Below are 19,356 nucleotides of genomic sequence, written 5' to 3'. Positions count from 1 at the left end.
CTCTAACCACTAGGCTACCTGCCACCTCTACACTCTAACCACTAGGCTACCTACCACCTCTACACTCTAACCACTAGGCTACCTGCCACCTCTACACTCTAACCACTAGACTACCAGCCACCTCTACACTCTAACCACTAGGCTACCTGCCACCTCTACACTCTAACCACTAGGCTACCTGCCACCTCTACACTCTAACCACTAGGCTACCTGCCACCTCTACACTCTAACCACTAGGTTACCTGCCACCTCTACACTCTAACCACTAGACTACCTGCCGGCCCCAATCATCATCAGTACACGATATCTAATTTCCCTCCCACAGTGTCTCCAGGAGCCATTTGTACGTTCCCTGTCCTCCTATAAGCTCCACCGTACAGCCAGTCCGTTTGACCGGCGGGTCACCTGTCTGGAGTGGCACCCCTCGCACCCCACCACGCTGGCGGTCGGCTCCAAGGGAGGAGACGTGGTCCTCTGGGACTACAACGTGCTCAACAAGACCAGCTTCATACAAGGGGTGAGAATGCCTGATACACCGATTCCATAGTTACAACCCAGCGACGCCATTGGCCGATGGGTTACTAATGAGTGCATGCTTATTCGTTTTCTCGTTTGACTACCTCGATGTTCAGGATGATGCACACAAATAATACGATAGTTTTTAAATCTGTTTAAAATCGGAACACCGTAATCAATAGTTTAAATCTGTTTAAACCAGAACACCTTAATCAATAGTTTAAACCGGAACACCGTAATCAATAGTTTAAATCGGAACACCGTAATCAATAGTTTAAATCTGTTTAAACCAGAACACCTTAATCAATAGTTTAAACCGGAACACCGTAATCAATAGTTTAAATCGGCACACCGTAATCAATAGTTTAAACCTGAACACCGTAATCAATAGTTTAAACCGGAACACCGTAATCAATAGTTTAAACCGGAACACCGTAATCAATAGTTTATATTGGAACACCGTAATCAATAGTTTAAACCGGAACACCGTCATCAATAGTTTAAACCGGAACACCGTCATCAATAGTTTAAACCGGAACACCGTAATCAATAGTTTAAATCGGAACACCGTAATCAATAGTTTAAATCTGTCTGTGTTACTGTTTAGGAAACACAGTAATCGATCATATTTGCAATAACAGTTGACTTGGAAATCCATTTTTCCTTCAAGAGTCCCCACAGTATTGATTGTAAGCTTAATATACGACACATACCGATTACTATCGGGTCTACTTATCCGGTAGTATCGGGTCTGCTTATCCGGTAGTATCGGGTCTGCTTATCCGGTAGTATCGGGTCTGCTTATCCGGTAGTATCGGGCCTACTTATCCGGTAGTATGGGGTCTACTTATCCGATAGTATCGGGTCTACTTAACCGGTAGTATCGGGTCTACTTATCCGGTAGTATGGGGTCTACTTATCCGGTAGTATGGGGTCTGCTTATCCGATAGTATGGGGTCTACTTATCCGGTAGTATGGGGTCTACTTATCCGGTAGTATGGGGTCTACTTATCCGATAGTATCGGGTCTACTTATCCGGTAGTATCGGGTCTACTTATCCGGTAGTATGGGGTCTACTTATCCGGTAGTATGGGGTCTGCTTATCCGATAGTATGGGGTCTACTTATCCGGTAGTATGGGGTCTACTTATCCGATAGTATCGGGTCTACTTATCCGGTAGTATGGGGTCTGCTTATCCGGTAGTATGGAGTCTGCTTATCCGGTAGTATCGGGTCTACTTATCCGGTAGTATCGGGTCTACTTATCCGGTAGTATCGGGTCTACTTATCCGGTAGTATCGGGTCTACTTATCCGGTAGTATCGGGTCTACTTATCCGGTAGTATCGGGTCTGCTTATCCGGTAGTATCGGGTCTGCTTATCCGGTAGTATCGGGTCTGCTTATCCGGTAGTATCGGGTCTGCTTATCCGGTAGTATCGGGTCTGCTTATCCGGTAGTATCGGGTCTACTTATCCGGTAGTATCGGGTCTACTTATCCTGTAGTATCGGGTCTACTTATCCTGTAGTATCGGGTCTACTTATCCGGTAGTATGGGGGCTACTTATCCGGTAGTATCGGGTCTACTTATCCGGTAGTATCGGGTCTACTTATCCGGTAGTATCGGGTCTACTTATCCGGTAGTATCGGGTCTACTTATCCGGTAGTATCGGGTCTACTTATCCGGTAGTATCGGGTCTACTTATCCGGTAGTATCGGGTCTACTTATCCGGTAGTATCTGGTCTGTGTTTTTAGAGTCCCAAATGGCACCCCATTTCTCATTTAGTGCACTACTTTTGTCCGGTGTCTCTGTCGTCCGGGGTTCTGTCGTCCGGGGTTCTGGTCAAAAGTAGTGTACTAAATAGGGAATAGGATGTGATTTGGGACCAGTGTCTACTCCTGTGTGTGTTTTACGCAGGTTGGTCCTGGAGGCTCTATTACAGCACTGAAGTTTAACCCATACAACCCCACTCAGCTGTTCACCTCCTCTGTCAGGGGAACCACTGCGCTGCAGGATTTCAACGGGACCACTCTAAGGGTGTTTACCAACACAGAGTCATGGGAGTGAGAGACGGGAACGTGTCCCAAATGGCACTCTATTTATTTAGTGCCCTACTTTATACCCTTATTCCCTATTTAGTGCCCTACTTTAAACCCTTATTCCTTATTTAGTGCCCTACTTTAAACCCTTATTCCCTATTTTAGTGCACTACTTACACCAGAGCCCTATTCCCTATATAGTACACTACTATAGACCAGAGCCCTATTCCCTATATAGGGCACTACTATAGACCAGAGCCCTATTCCCTATATAGTACACTACTATAGACCAGAGCCCTATTCCCTATATAGGGCACTACTATAGACCAGAGCCCTATTCCCTATATAGTACACTACTATAGACCAGAGCCCTATTCCCTATATAGTACACTACTATAGACCAGAGCCCTGTTCCCTACATAGTGCACTACTTTAGACCAGAGCCCTATTCCCTATATAGTGCACTACTATAGACCAGAGCCCTATTCCCTGTATACTGCACTACTTTAGACCAGAGCCCTATTCCCTATATAGTGGTACTACTATAGGCCAGAGCCCTATTCCCTATATAGTAATATATAATAATAATAAAATATATCCCATTTAGCAGACGCTTTTGTCCAAAGCGACTTACAAGTCGGCTGGGGCCACTACTTTTACATATGGGTGGCCCCAGCGGAATCGAACCCACGACGCTTGGCGTTGCAAGCGCCATGCTCTACCGACTGAGCCACACAGGTACTACTATAGACCAGAGCCCTATTCCCTATATAGTGCACTAATATAGACCAGAGCCCTATTCCCTATATAGTGGTACTACTATAGACCAGAGCCCTATTCCCTATATAGTGGTACTACTATAGACCAGAGCCCTATTCCCTATATAGTGGTACTACTATAGACCAGAGCCCTATTCCCTATTTAGTGGTACTACTATAGACCAGAGCCCTATTCCCTATATAGTGGTACTACTTTACCACTTTACCACGCTCTGGTCTATAGTAGTACCACTATATAGGGAATAGGGCTCTGGTCTATAGTAGTACCACTATATAGGGAATAGGGCTCTGGTCTAAAGTAGTACCACTATATAGGGAATAGGGCTCTGGTCTAAAGTAGTACCACTATATAGGGAATAGGGCTCTGGTCTAAAGTAGTACCACTATATAGGGAATAGGGCTCTGGTCTAAAGTAGTACCACTATATAGGGAATAGGGCTCTGGTCTAAAGTAGTACCACTATATAGGGAATAGGGCTCTGGTCTAAAGTAGTACCACTATATAGGGAATAGGGCTCTGTTCTATAGTAGTACCACTATATAGAGAATAGGGCTCTGGTCTAAAGTAGTACCACTATATAGGGAATAGGGCTCTGGTCTATAGTAGTACCACTATATAGGGAATAGGGCTCTGGTCTATAGTAGTACCACTATATAGGGAATAGGGCTCTGGTCTATATTAGTGCACTATATAGGGAATAGGGCTCTGGTCTATAGTAGTACCACTATATAGGGAATAGGGCTCTGGTCTAAAGTAGTACCACTATATAGGGAATAGGGCTCTGGTCTATAGTAGTACCACTATATAGGGAATAGGGCTCTGGTCTATAGTAGTACCACTATATAGGGAATAGGGCTCTGGTCTAAAGTAGTACCACTATATAGGGAATAGGGCTCTGGTCTATAGTAGTACCACTATATAGGGAATAGGGCTCTGGTCTATAGTAGTACCACTATATAGGGAATAGGGCTCTGGTCTATAGTAGTACCACTATATAGGGAATAGGGCTCTGGTCTAAAGTAGTACCACTATATAGGGAATAGGGCTCTGGTCTATAGTAGTACCACTATATAGGGAATAGGGCTCTGGTCTAAAGTAGTACCACTATATAGGGAATAGGGCTCTGGTCTATAGTAGTACCACTATATAGGGAATAGGGCTCTGGTCTATAGTAGTGCACTATATAGGGAATAGGGCTCTGGTCTATAGTAGTACCACTATATAGGGAATAGGGCTCTGGTCTATAGTAGTACCACTATATAGGGAATAGGGCTCTGGTCTATAGTAGTACCACTATATAGGGAATTGGGCTCTGGTCTATAGTAGTGCACTATATAGGGAATAGGGCTCTGGTCTATAGTAGTGCCACTATATAGGGAATAGGGCTCTGGTCTATAGTAGTGCACTATATAGGGAATAGTGCTCTGGTCTATAGTAGTGCACTGTATAGGGAATAGGGCTCTAGTCTAAAGTCGTGCACAATATAGGGAATAGGGCTCTGGTCTATAGTAGTGCACTATATAGGGAATAGGGCTCTGGTCTAAAGTAGTGCACTATATAGGGAATAGGGCTCTGGTCTATATTAGTGCACTATATAGGGAATAGGGCTCTGGTCTATAGTAGTACCACTATATAGGGAATAGTGCTCTGGTCTATAGTAGTGCACTATATAGGGAATAGGGCTCTAGTCTAAAGTCGTGCACAATATAGGGAATAGGGCTCTGGTCTATAGTAGTGCACTATATAGGGAATAGTGCTCTGGTCTATAGTAGTGCACTATATAGGGAATAGGGCTCTAGTCTAAAGTCGTGCACAATATAGGGAATAGGGCTCTGGTCTATAGTAGTGCACTATATAGGGAATAGGGCTCTGGTCTATAGTAGTACCACTATATAGGGAATAGGGCTCTGGTCTAAAGTAGTGCACTATATAGGGAATAGGGTGCCATTGGGCTCTGGTCTAAAGTTGTGCACTATGTAGGGAACAGGGCTCCATTTGGGATGTCTCCAAGGCCCTTTTTCTCAACACCGTATCAAGATATAACTAGTGTCGTTCGAAACAGACCACTGCCTTCTGATAGGCCCGTGTTTATCTGGACAGAACTGTCATTGGCTAAGGTTGGATTTCACTAGGCACACCAACTGGTCGGACAACTGACTGAAACAGGAAGGAACTGCCGGAACTTGATCCGTAACAAAAGCATTGAGTTGTTTTCCGTTGCTGTAGGACCCCAGGTGTGATCAATCAACACGCCTTTTCAACCGGCCACTGGGATTGGTCTGTTTTGTGTTGTTTTCCGATTGGTCTGTTTTGTGTTCGTCAATGCAGAAGGGAGCCGGGGATTTTATTGGTGGGATGACGTTTAGCCTGACGGACCCGTCCAAGGTCTACCTGGCGTCCGGCGACGGTACACTGACCGAGCAGAGCTTTCAGGGCGGTCCAGGAACGGTTCTGTCCAGAGTCCAGGACTGTGGACACGATCACCACAATGTCTGGTGAGGATGCAGGCCAGACTTAGAAAGCGTTAGAAATGGCACCCTATTCCCTATATAGTGCACTACTTTAGACCAGAGCCCCTATTCCCTATATAGTGCACTACTATAGACCAGAGCCCTATTCCCTATATAGTGCACTACTTTAAACCAGGGCCATATTCCCTATATAGTACACTACTATAGACCAGAGCCCTATTCCCTATATAGTGCACTACTTTAGACCAGAGCCCTATTCCCTATATAGTGCACTACTATAGACCAGAGCCCTATTCCCTATATAGTACACTACTATAGACCAGAGCCCTATTCCCTATATAGTGGTACTACTATAGACCAGAGCCCTATTCCCTATATAGTACACTACTATAGACCAGAGCCCTATTCCCTATATAGTGCACTACTATAGACCAGAGCCCTATTCCCTATATAGTGGTACTACTATAGACCAGAGCCCTATTCCCTATATAGTGGCACTACTATAGATTTTAGACCAGAGCCCTATTCCCTATATAGTGCACTACTATAGACCAGAGCCCTATTCCCTATATAGTGGTACTTCTATAGACCAGAGCCCTATTCCCTATATAGTGTCACTACTATAGACCAGAGCCCTATTCCCTATATAGTGGTACTACTTTAGACCAGAGCCCTATTCCCTATATAGTGCACTACTATAGACCAGAGCCCTATTCCCTATATAGTGGTACTACTATAGACCAGAGCCCTATTCCCTATATAGTGGTACTACTATAGACCAGAACCCTATTCCCTATATAGTGGTACTACTATAGACCAGAGCCCTATTCCCTATATAGTGGTACTACTATAGACCAGAACCCTATTCCCTATATAGTGCACTACTATAGACCAGAGCCCTATTCCCTATATATTGTACACTACTATAGACCAGAACCCTATTCCCTATATAGTGCACTACTATAGACCAGAGCCCTATATAGTGCACTACTTTAGACCAGAGCCCTATTCCCTATATAGTGCACTGCTTTAGACCAGAACCCTATTCCCTATATAGTGCACTACTTTAGACCAGAGCCCTATTCCCTATATAGTGCACTACTTTAGACCAGAGCCCTATATAGTGCACTACTTTAGACCAGATCCCTATTCCCTATATAGTGCACTGCTTTAGACCAGAGCCCTATTCCCTATATAGTGCACTACTTTAGACCAGAGCCCTATTCCCTATATAGTGCACTGCTTTAGACCAGGGCCCTATATAGTGCACTACTGTAGACCAGAGCCCTATTCCCTATATAGTGGTATTACTTTAGACCAGAGCCATATTCCTATATAGTACACTACTATAGACCAGAGCCCTATTCCCTATATAGTGCACTACTATAGACCAGAGCCCTATATAGTGCACTACTTTAGACCAGAGCCCTATTCCCTATATAGTGCACTGCTTTAGACCAGAGCCCTATTCCCTATATAGTGCACTACTTTAGACCAGAGCCCTATTCCCTATATAGTGCACTACTTTAGACCAGAGCCCTATATAGTGCACTACTTTAGACCAGATCCCTATTCCCTATATAGTGCACTGCTTTAGACCAGAGCCCTATTCCCTATATAGTGCACTACTTTAGACCAGAGCCCTATTCCCTATATAGTGCACTGCTTTAGACCAGGGCCCTATATAGTGCACTACTGTAGACCAGAGCCCTATTCCCTATATAGTGGTATTACTTTAGACCAGAGCCATATTCCTATATAGTACACTACTATAGACCAGAGCCCTATTCCCTATATAGTACACTACTTTAGACCAGGGCCCTATTCCCTATATAGTGCACTACTTTAAACCAGGGCCATATTCCCTATATAGTACACTACTATAGACCAGAGCCCTATTCCCTATATAGTGCACTACTTTAGACCAGAGCCCTATTCCCTATATGGTGGTACTACTTTAGACCAGAGCCCTATTCCCTATATAGTACACTACTTTAGACCAGAGCCCTATTCCCTATATGGTGGTACTACTTTAGACCAGAGCCCTATTCCCTATATAGTACACTACTTTAGACCAGAGCCCTATTCCCTATATGGTGGTACTACTTTAGACCAGAGCCCTATTCCCTATATAGTGCACTACTTTAGACCAGAGCCCTATTCCCTATTTAATGGCCTACTTTAAACTAGATCCTTATTCCCTACTTAGTGCCCTACTTTAAACCCTTATTCCCTATTTAGTGCCCTACTTTAGATGCTTATTCCCTATATAGGGAATCTACTGTATATAGCCCCCCTACTGTATATAGCCTCTCTACTGTATGTAGCCTCTCTACTGTATATAGCCTCTCTACTGTATATAGCCTCTCTACTGTATATAGCCTCTCTACTGTATATAGCCTCTACTGTATATAACCTCTCTACTGTATATAACCTCTCTACTGTATATAGCCTCTCTACTGTATATAGATAATAATGTATCCTCTCTACTGTATATAACCTCTCTACTGTATGTAGCCTCTCTACTGTATATAACCTCTCTACTGTATATAACCTCTCTACTGTATGTAGCCTCTCTACTGTATATAGATAATAATGTAGCCTCTACTGTATATAACCTCTCTACTGTATATAGACTCTCTACTGTATATAACCTCTCTACTGTATATAACCTCTCTACTGTATGTAGCCTCTCTACTGTATATAGCCTCTCTACTGTATATAACCTCTCTACTGTATATAACCTCTCTACTGTATATAACCTCTCTACTGTATATAACCTCTCTACTGTATATAACCTCTCTACTGTATATAGCCTCTATACTGTATATAGCCTCTCTACTGTATACAATAGAGAGGCTCCAACCCCGCCTGGCTACTCCAACCTCGACCAACAGCTCCGGCCCCCCCGCAACTCCTCGCCCAAGCCTCTCCAGGTTCTCCTTTACCCAAATCCAGATAGCAGATGTTCTGAAAGAGCTGCAAAACCTGGACCCGTATAAATCAGCTGGGCTTGACAATCTGGACCCTCTATTTCTGAAACTATCCGCCGCCATTGTCGCAACCCCTATTACCAGCCTGTTCAACCTCTCTTTCATATCGTCTGAGATCCCCAAGGATTGGAAAGCTGCCGCAGTCATCCCCCTCTTCAAAGGGGGAGACACCCTGGACCCAAACTGTTACAGTCCTATATCCATCCTGCCCTGCCTATCTAAGGTCTTCGAAAGCCAAGTCAACAAACAGGTCACTGACCATCTCAAATCCCACCGTACCTTCTCCGCTATGCAATCTGGTTTCCGAGCCGGTCACGGGTGCACCTCAGCCACACTCAAGGTACTCAACGATATCATAACTGCCATCGATAAAAGACAGTACTGTGCAGCCGTCTTCATCGACCTTACCAAGGCTTTCGACTCTGTCAATCACCATATTCTTATCGGCAGACTCAGTAGCCTTGGTTTTTCTAATGACTGCCTTGCCTGGTTCACCAATTACTTTGCAGGCAGAGTTCAGTGTGTCAAATCGGAGGGCATGCTGTCCGGTCCTCTGGCAGTCTCTATGGGGGTGCCACAGGGTTCAATTCTCGGACCGAATCTTTTCTCTGTATATATCAATGATGTTGCTCTTGCTGCAGGCGATTCCCTGATCCACCTCTACGCAGACGACACCATTCTGTATACTTTCGGCCCGTCCTTGGACACTGTGCTATCTAACCTCCAAACGAGCTTCAATGCCATACAACACTCCTTCCGTGGCCTCCAACTGCTCTTAAACGCTAGTAAAACCAAATGCATGCTTTTCAACCGATCGCTGCCTGCACCCGCTTGCCCGACTAGCATCACCACACTGGATGGTTCCGACCTTGAATATGTGGACACCTAGAAGTACCTAGGTGTCTGGCTAGACTGCAAACTCTCCTTCCAGACCCATATCAAACATCTCCAATCGAAAATCAAATCAAGAGTCGGCTTTCTATTCCGTAACAAAGCCTCCTTCACTCACGCTGCCAAGCTTACCCTAGTAAAACTGACTATCCTACCGATCCTCGACTTCGGCGATGTCATCTACAAAATTGCTTCCAACACTCTTCTCAGCAAACTGGATGCAGTTTATCATAGTGCCATCCGTTTTGTCACTAAAGCACCTTATACTACCCACCACTGCGACTTGTATGCTCTAGTCGGCTGGCCCTCGCTACATATTCGTCGCAAGACCCACTGGCTCCAGGTCGTCTACAAGGCCATGCTAGGTAAAGCTCCGCCTTATCTCAGTTCACTGGTCACGATGGCAACACCCATCCGTAGCACGCGCTCCAGCAGGTGTATCTCACTGATCATCCCTAAAGCCAACACCTCATTCGGCCCCCTTTCGTTCCAGTACTCTGCTGCCTGTGACTGGAAAGAATTGCAAAAATCACTGAAGTTGGAGACCTTTATCTCCCTCACCAACTTCAAACATCAGCTATCTGAGCAGCTAACCGATTGCTGCAGCTGTACATAGTCTATTGGTAAATAGCCCACCCATTTTCACCTACCTCATCCCCACAGTTTTTATTTATTTACTTTTCTGCTCTTTTGCACACCAATATCTCTACCTGTACATGATCATTTATCAATCCAGTGCGAATCTGCAATATTGTAATTATTCACCTACCTCCTCATGCCTTTTGCACACATTGTATATTGACTCCCCTTTTTTTTCTACTGTGTTATTGACTTGTTAATTGTTTACTCCATGTGTAACTCTGTGTTGTCTATTCACACTGCTATGCTTTATCTTGGCCAGGTCGCAGTTGTAAATGAGAACTTGTTCTCAACTAGCCTACCTGGTTAAATAAAGGTGAAATAAAAATACAAAAATAAGATTAAATAAATAAAAACTGTATATAGCCTCTCTACCGTATATAACCTCTCTACTGTATATAGCCTCTCTACTGTATATAACCTCTCTACTGTATATAACCTCTCTACTGTATATAGCCTCTCTACTGTATATAACCTCTCTACTGTATATAGCCTCTCTACTGTATATATCCTCTCTACTGTATATATCCTCTCTACTGTATATACCCTCTCTACTGTATATACCCTCTCTACTGTATATAACCTCTCTACTGTATATAGCCTCTCTACTGTATATAACCTCTCTACTGTATATATCCTCTCTACTGTATATACCCTCTCTACTGTATATAACCTCTCTACTGTATATAGCCTCTCTACTGTATATAGCCTCTCTACTGTATATAGCCTCTCTACTGTATATAGCCTCTCTACTGTATATAGCCGTTCTACTGTATATAGCCGTTCTACTGTATATAACCTCTCTACTGTATGTAGCCTCTCTACTGTATATAGCCTCTCTACTGTATATAGCCTCTCTACTGTATATAACCTCTCTACTGTATGTAGCCTCTCTACTGTATATAGCCTCTCTACTGTATTACGCCTCTCTACTGTATTAAGCCTCTCTACTGTTAGAGCCTCTCTATTGTATATAGCCTCTCTACTGTATATAACCTCTACTGTATATAGCCTCTCTATTGTATATAGCCTCTCTACTGTATATAACCTCTCTACTGTATATAACCTCTACTGTATGTAGCCTCTCTACTGTTACAGCCTCTCTATTGTATATAGCCTCTCTACTGTATATAACCTCTCTACTGTATGTAGCCTCTCTACTGTATATAGCCTCTCTACTGTATATAGCCTCTCTACTGTATATACCCTCTCTACTGTATATAGCCTCTCTACTGTATGTAGCCTCTCTACTGTTAGAGCCTCTCTATTGTATATAGCCTCTCTACTGTATATAACCTCTCTACTCTATATAGCCTCTCTACTGTATATAACCTCTCTACTGTATATAACCTCTCTACTGTATATAACCTCTCTACTGTATAACCTCTCTACTGTATATAGCCTCTCTACTGTATATAACCTCTCTACTGTATATAACCTCTCTACTGTATGTAGCCTCTCTACTGTTAGAGCCTCTCTACTGTATATAACCTCTCTACTGTATGTATCCTCTCTACTGTTAGAGCCTCTCTATTGTATATAACCTCTCTACTGTATATAACCTCTCTACTGTATATAGCCTCTCTACTGTATATAACCTCTCTACTGTATGTATCCTCTCTACTGTATATAGCCTCTCTACTGTTAGAGCCTCTCTACTGTATATAGCCTCTCTACTGTTACAGCCTCTCTATTGTATATAGCCTCTCTACTGTATATAACCTCTCTACTGTATGTATCCTCTCTACTGTATGTAGCCTCTCTACTGTTACAGCCTCTCTACTGTATATAACCTCTCTACTGTATATAACCTCTCTACTGTATATAGCCTCTCTACTGTATGTAACCTCTCTACTGTATGTAGCCTCTCTACTGTTAGAGCCTCTCTATTGTATATAGCTGTAGGTCTATGGTCAAAAGTATTGTTCTATGTAGGGGATAGGGTACCATTTGGAATGCAAGCTTAGCGCCTTGACAAATGTCATCTTAAATGTAAGGTAAAAAACACTGTGCACTTAGTCGCGTCTGTCTGATGATAAAGGAGACGCGGGCTGGTCTATCACATTCTGTTGATTAGTATGATAAAAACAAGTTGAGTATTGGCTGAATTTATCGATGAGGATAATCACAGTATACTGCAGTTTACATTGTTATTATAATTATTATTTTTTAAATTTAGTGATGCATTTGATATTACTTGAAATTATATCGCGATTACATCTCTGTTCCAGTCTGTGGTACTGCTGTGTAGATGTGTCGTTGAGCAGACAGATGTTGGTGACAGGAGACAACATTGGACGAGTCTTATTGCTGGGCATGGATGGACACCAGGTACTGTATATTTATACTGTAGTTTACACTATAGCTACAGTACTGTATATTTCTACTGTAGTTTACACTATAGCTACAGTACTGTATATTTCTACTGTAGTTTTCACTATAGCTACAGTACTGTATATTTCTACTGAAGTTTACACTATAGCTACAGTACTGTATATTTCTACTGTAGTTTACACTATAGCTACAGTACTGTATATTTCTACTGTAGTTTACACTATAGCTACAGTACTACAGTATATTTCTACTGTAGTTTACACTATAGCTACAGTACTACAGTATATTTCTACTGTAGTTTACACTATAGCTACAGTACTACAGTATATTTCTACTGTAGTTTACACTATAGCTACAGTACTACAGTATATTTCTACTGTAGTTTACACTATAGCTACAGTACTATATAGTATATTTCTACTGTAGTTTACACTATAGCTACAGTACTATATAGTATATTTCTACTGTAGTTTACACTATAGCTACAGTACTGTATATTTCTACTGTAGTTTTCACTATAGCTACAGTACTATATAGTATATTCTACTGTAGTTTACACTATAGCTACAGTACTGTATATTTCTACTGTAGTTTACACTATAGCTACAGTACTATATTGTATATTTCTACTGTAGTTTACACTATAGCTACAGTACTACAGTATATTTCTACTGTAGTTTTCACTATAGCTACAGTACTATATCGTATATTTCTACTGTAGTTTACACTATAGCTACAGTACTACAGTATATTTCTACTGTAGTTTACACTATAGCTACAGTACTGTATATTTCTACTGTAGTTTTCACTATAGCTACAGTACTATATCGTATATTTCTACTGTAGTTTTCACTATAGCTACAGTACTATATCGTATATTTCTACTGTAGTTTTCACTATAGCTACAGTACTGTATATTTCTACTGTAGTTTTCACTATAGCTACAGTACTGTATATTTCTACTGTAGTTTTCACTATAGCTACAGTACTGTATATTTCTACTGTAGTTTACACTATAGCTACAGTACTGTATATTTCTACTGTAGTTTACACTATAGCTACAGTACTGTATATTTCTACTGTAGTTTACACTATAGCTACAGTACTGTATATTTCTACTGTAGTTTACACTATAGCTACAGTACTGTATATTTCTACTGTAGTTTTCACTATAGCTACAGTACTATATCGTATATTTCTACTGTAGTTTACACTATAGCTACAGTACTACAGTATATTTCTACTGTAGTTTACACTATAGCTACAGTACTATATTGTATATTTCTACTGTAGTTTTCACTATAGCTACAGTACTGTATATTTCTACTGTAGTTTTCACTATAGCTACAGTACTGTATATTTCTACTGTAGTTTACACTATAGCTACAGTACTATATAGTATATTTCTACTGTAGTTTACACTATAGCTACAGTACTACAGTATATTTCTACTGTAGTTTACACTATAGCTACAGTACTATATAGTATATTTCTACTGTAGTTTACACTATAGCTACAGTACTATATCGTATATTTCTACTGTAGTTTTCACTATAGCTACAGTACTATATCGTATATTTGTACTGTAGTTTACACTATAGCTACAGTACTACAGTATATTTCTACTGTAGTTTACACTATAGCTACAGTACTGTATATTTCTACTGTAGTTTACACTATAGCTACAGTACTGTATATTTCTACTGTAGTTTACACTATAGCTACAGTACTACAGTATATTTCTACTGTAGTTTACACTATAGCTACAGTACTACAGTATATTTCTACTGTAGTTTACACTATAGCTACAGTACTACAGTATATTTCTACTGTAGTTTACACTATAGCTACAGTACTATAGTATATTTCTACTGTAGTTTACACTATGGCTACAGTACTATATAGTATATTTCTACTGTAGTTTACACTATAGCTACAGTACTATATCGTATATTTTTACTGTAGTTTACACTATAGCTACAGTACTGTATATTTCTACTGTAGTTTACACTATAGCTACAGTACTATATAGTATTTCTACTGTAGTTTACACTATAGCTACAGTACTATATCGTATATTTTTACTGTAGTTTACACTATAGCTACAGTATTGTATATTTCTACTGTAGTTTACACTATAGCTACAGTACTATATATTTCTACTGTAGTTTACACTATAGCTACAGTACTGTATATTTATACTGTAGTTTACACTATAGCTACAGTACTGTATATTTCTACTGTAGTTTACACTATAGCTACAGTACTGTATATTTCTACTGTAGTTTACACTATAGCTACAGTACTGTATATTTCTACTGTAGTTTACACTATAGCTACAGTACTGTATATTTCTACTGTAGTTTACACTATAGCTACAGTACTGTATATTTCTACTGTAGTTTACACTATAGCTACAGTACTGTATATTTCTACTGTAGTTTACACTATAGCTACAGTACTGTATATTTCTACTGTAGTTTATTTCTACTGTATATTTTTACTGTAGTTTACATAGCTACAGTACTGTATATTTCTACTGTAGTTTACACTATAGCTACAGTACTGTATATTTCTACTGTAGTTTACACTATAGCTACAGTACTGTATATTTCTACTGTAGTTTACACTATAGCTACAGTACTGTATATTTCTACTGTAGTTTTCACTATTGCTACAGTACTGTATATTTCTACTGTAGTTTTCACTATAGCTAATGTTCTATATTTTGTTGTGTTTTCATGTTCTGAGAATAAGACAATTCTAATAATATTCTTCCTTATAAAAATGCATGACCGCGTCAGACACGGTTTTTGACAGTTCCAATGATGTCATTTCCTGACAGTTCCAATGATGTCATTTCCTGACGTGGTTCTCGAAGATGCTGTTAAACTATCTGCAACACCCCCCCCCCCACACACAGGTCTTCAACGGGAAGCTGCACAAAGCCAAAGTGACCCATGCTGAATTCAACCCTCGCTGCGATTGGTTAATGGCGACAGCGTCCGTCGACCACACGGTGAAGCTATGGGACCTGAGGAACATCAAAGACAAGAACACTTACCTCCACGAGATGGTTCATGACAAAGCTGTTAACTCAGGTACTATATCGAGTGCTATGGTAGCTCTCTCCTACCTTCAGGAGTGTGTTGTCGAGGTGGCAGGTAGCCTAGTGGTTAGAGTGTAGAGGTGGCAGGTAGCCTAGTGGTTAGAGTGTAGAGGTGGCAGGTAGCCTAGTGGTTAGAGTGTAGAGGTGGCAGGTAGTCTAGTGGTTAGAGTGTAGAGGAGGTAGGTAGCCTAGTGGTTAGAGTGTAGAGGAGGCAGGTAGCCTAGTGGTTAGAGTGTAGAGGAGGCAGGTAGCCTAGTGGTTAGAGTGTAGAGGTGGCAGGTAGCCTAGTGGTTAGAGTGTAGAGGTGGCAGGTAGTCTAGTGGTTAGAGTGTAGAGGTGGCAGGTAGCCTAGTGGTTAGAGTGTAGAGGTGGCAGGTAGCCTAGTGGTTAGAGTGTCGAGGCGGCAGGTAGCCTAGTGGTTAGAGTGTCGAGGCGGCAGGTAGCCTAGTGGTTAGAGTGTAGAGGCGGCAGGTAGCCTAGTGGTTAGAGTGTAGAGGCGGCAGGTAGCCTAGTGGTTAGAGTGTAGAGGTGGCAGGTAGCCTAGTGGTTAGAGTGTAGAGGTGGCAGGTAGTCTAGTGGTTAGAGTGTAGAGGAGGCAGGTAGTCTAGTGGTTAGAGTGTAGAGGTGGCAGGTAGTCTAGTGGTTAGAGTGTAGAGGTGGCAGGTAGTCTAGTGGTTAGAGTGTAGAGGGGGCAGGTAGCCTAGTGGTTAGAGTGTAGAGGTGGTAGGTAGCCTAGTGGTTAGAGTGTAGAGGTGGCAAGTAGCCTAGTGGTTAGAGTGTAGAGGTGGCAGGTAGCCTAGTGGTTAGAGTGTAGAGGTGGCAGGTAGCCTAGTGGTTAGAGTGTCGAGGTGGCAGGTAGTCTAGTGGTTAGAGTGTAGAGGTGGCAGGTAGCCTAGTGGTTAGAGTGTAGAGGTGGCAGGTAGCCTAGTGGTTAGAGTGTAGAGGTGGCAGGTAGCCTAGTGGTTAGAGTGTAGAGGTGGCAGGTAGCCTAGTGGTTAGAGTGTCGAGGCGGCAGGTAGCCTAGTGGTTAGAGTGTAGAGGTGGCAGGTAGCCTAGTGGTTAGAGTGTAGAGGGGGCAGGTAGCCTAGTGGTTAGAGTGTAGAGGGGGCAGGTAGCCTAGTGGTTAGAGTGTAGAGGTGGTAGGTAGCCTAGTGGTTAGAGTGTAGAGGTGGCAGGTAGCCTAGTGGTTAGAGTGTAGAGGTGGCAGGTAGCCTAGTGGTTAGAGTGTAGAGGTGGCAGGTAGCCTAGTGGTTAGAGTGTAGAGGTGGCAGGTAGCCTAGTGTAGAGGTGGCAGGTAGTCTAGTGGTTAGAGTGTAGAGGTGGCAGGTAGTCTAGTGGTTAGAGTGTCGAGGTGGCAGGTAGCCTAGTGGTTAGAGTGTAGAGGCGGCAGGTAGCCTAGTGGTTAGAGTGTCGAGGCGGCAGGTAGCCTAGTGGTTAGAGTGTCGAGGTGGCAGGTAGCCTAGTGGTTAGAGTGTCGAGGTGGCAGGTAGCCTAGTGGTTAGAGTGTCGAGGTGGCAGGTAGTCTAGTGGTTAGAGTGTAGAGGTGGCAGGTAGTCTAGTGGTTAGAGTGTAGGGGTGGTAGGTAGCCTAGTGGTTAGAGTGTAGAGGTGGCAGGTAGCCTAGTGGTTAGAGTGTAGAGGGGGCAGGTAGCCTAGTGGTTAGAGTGTCGAGGTGGCAGGTAGTCTAGTGGTTAGAGTGTAGAGGTGGTAGGTAGCCTAGTGGTTAGAGTGTAGAGGTGGCAGGTAGCCTAGTGGTTAGAGTGTAGAGGGGGCAGGTAGCCTAGTGGTTATAGTGTCGAGGTGGCAGGTAGTCTAGTGGTTAGAGTGTAGAGGTGGCAGGTAGTCTAGTGGTTAGAGTGTAGAGGTGGCAGGTAGCCTAGTGTAGAGGTGGCAGGTAGCCTAGTGTAGAGGTGGCAGGTAGCCTAGTGGTTAGAGTGTCGAGGAGGCAGGTAGCCTAGTGGTTAGAGTGTAGAGGTGGCAGGTAGCCTAGTGGTTAGAGTGTAGAGGTGGCAGGTAGCCTAGTGGTTAGAGTGTAGAGGTGGCAGGTAGCCTAGTGGTTAGAGTGTAGAGGGGGCAGGTAGCCTAGTGGTTAGAGTGTCGAGGTGGCAGGTAGTCTAGTGGTTAGAGTGTAGAGGTGGTAGGTAGCCTAGTGGTTAGAGTGTAGAGGTGGCAGGTAGCCTAGTGGTTAGAGTGTAGAGGGGGCAGGTAGCCTAGTGGTTAGAGTGTCGAGGTGGCAGGTAGTCTAGTGGTTAGAGTGTAGAGGTGGCAGGTAGTCTAGTGGTTAGAGTGTAGAGGTGGCAGGTAGCCTAGTGTAGAGGTGGCAGGTAGCCTAGTGTAGAGGTGGCAGGTAGCCTAGTGGTTAGAGTGTCGAGGAGGCAGGTAGCCTAGTGGTTAGAGTGTAGAGGTGGCAGGTAGCCTAGTGGTTAGAGTGTAGAGGTGGCAGGTAGCCTAGTGGTTAGAGTGTAGAGGTGGCAGGTAGCCTAGTGGTTAGAGTGTAGAGGTGGCAGGTAGCCTAGTGGTTAGAGTGTAGAGGTGGCAGGTAGCCTAGTGTAGAGGTGGCAGGTAGCCTAGTGGTTAGAGTGTAGAGGTGGCAGGTAGCCTAGTGGTTAGAGTGTAGAGGGGGCAGGTAGCCTAGTGGTTAGAGTGTCGAGGTGGCAGGTAGTCTAGTGGTTAGAGTGTAGAGGTGGCAGGTAGCCTAGTGGTTAGAGTGTAGAGGTGGTAGGTAGCCTAGTGGTTAGAGTGTAGAGGTGGCAGGTAGCCTAGTGGTTAGAGTGTAGAGGGGGCAGGTAGCCTAGTGGTTAGAGTGTCGAGGTGGCAGGTAGTCTAGTGGTTAGAGTGTAGAGGTGGCAGGTAGTCTAGTGGTTAGAGTGTAGAGGTGGCAGGTAGCCTAGTGTAGAGGTGGCAGGTAGCCTAGTGTAGAGGTGGCAGGTAGCCTAGTGTAGAGGTGGCAGGTAGCCTAGTGTAGAGGTGGCAGGTAGCCTAGTGGTTAGAGTGTCGAGGAGGCAGGTAGCCTAGTGGTTAGAGTGTAGAGGTGGCAGGTAGCCTAGTGGTTAGAGTGTAGAGGTGGCAGGTAGCCTAGTGGTTAGAGTGTAGAGGTGGCAGGTAGCCTAGTAGTTAGAGTGTAGAGGTGGCAGGTAGCCTAGTGGTTAGAGTGTAGAGGTGGCAGGTAGCCTAGTGGTTAGAGTGTAGAGGTGGCAGGTAGCCTAGTGGTTAGAGTGTAGAGGTGGCAGGTAGCCTAGTGGTTAGAGTGTAGAGGTGGCAGGTAGCCTAGTGGTTAGAGTGTAGAGGTGGCAGGTAGCCTAGTGGTTAGAGTGTAGAGGTGGCAGGTAGCCTAGTGGTTAGAGTGTCGAGGCGGCAGGTAGCCTAGTGGTTAGAGTGTAGAGGCGGCAGGTAGCCTAGTGGTTAGAGTGTAGAGGGGGCAGGTAGCCTAGTGGTTAGAGTGTAGAGGGGGCAGGTAGCCTAGTGGTTAGAGTGTAGAGGTGGTAGGTAGCCTAGTGGTTAGAGTGTAGAGGTGGCAGGTAGCCTAGTGGTTAGAGTGTAGAGGTGGCAGGTAGCCTAGTGGTTAGAGTGTAGAGGTGGCAGGTAGCC

General features: G+C 43.4%; 1 protein-coding gene across 1 annotated transcript in view; it reads left to right on the top strand.

Annotated features, from left to right (window-relative positions):
- Window positions 1–19,356, top strand: part of ddb2 (damage-specific DNA binding protein 2) — a 60,950-nt gene that overhangs the window by 8,612 nt on the left and 32,982 nt on the right. The window contains exons 4-7 of the mRNA XM_064990191.1: window positions 326–517; window positions 5,661–5,827; window positions 12,558–12,657; window positions 15,584–15,761. Coding sequence (XP_064846263.1) covers window positions 326–517; window positions 5,661–5,827; window positions 12,558–12,657; window positions 15,584–15,761 — 637 coding nt within the window. The remainder of the gene's footprint in view (window positions 1–325; window positions 518–5,660; window positions 5,828–12,557; window positions 12,658–15,583; window positions 15,762–19,356) is intronic.

This window comes from Oncorhynchus masou, chromosome 15 (genome assembly GCF_036934945.1).
Source record: "Oncorhynchus masou masou isolate Uvic2021 chromosome 15, UVic_Omas_1.1, whole genome shotgun sequence".
In the NCBI taxonomy this organism is placed as follows: domain Eukaryota; kingdom Metazoa; phylum Chordata; class Actinopteri; order Salmoniformes; family Salmonidae; genus Oncorhynchus; species Oncorhynchus masou.
Note: the sequence above shows the minus strand (reverse complement) of the source record. Positions and strands in the feature narration are given on the sequence as shown.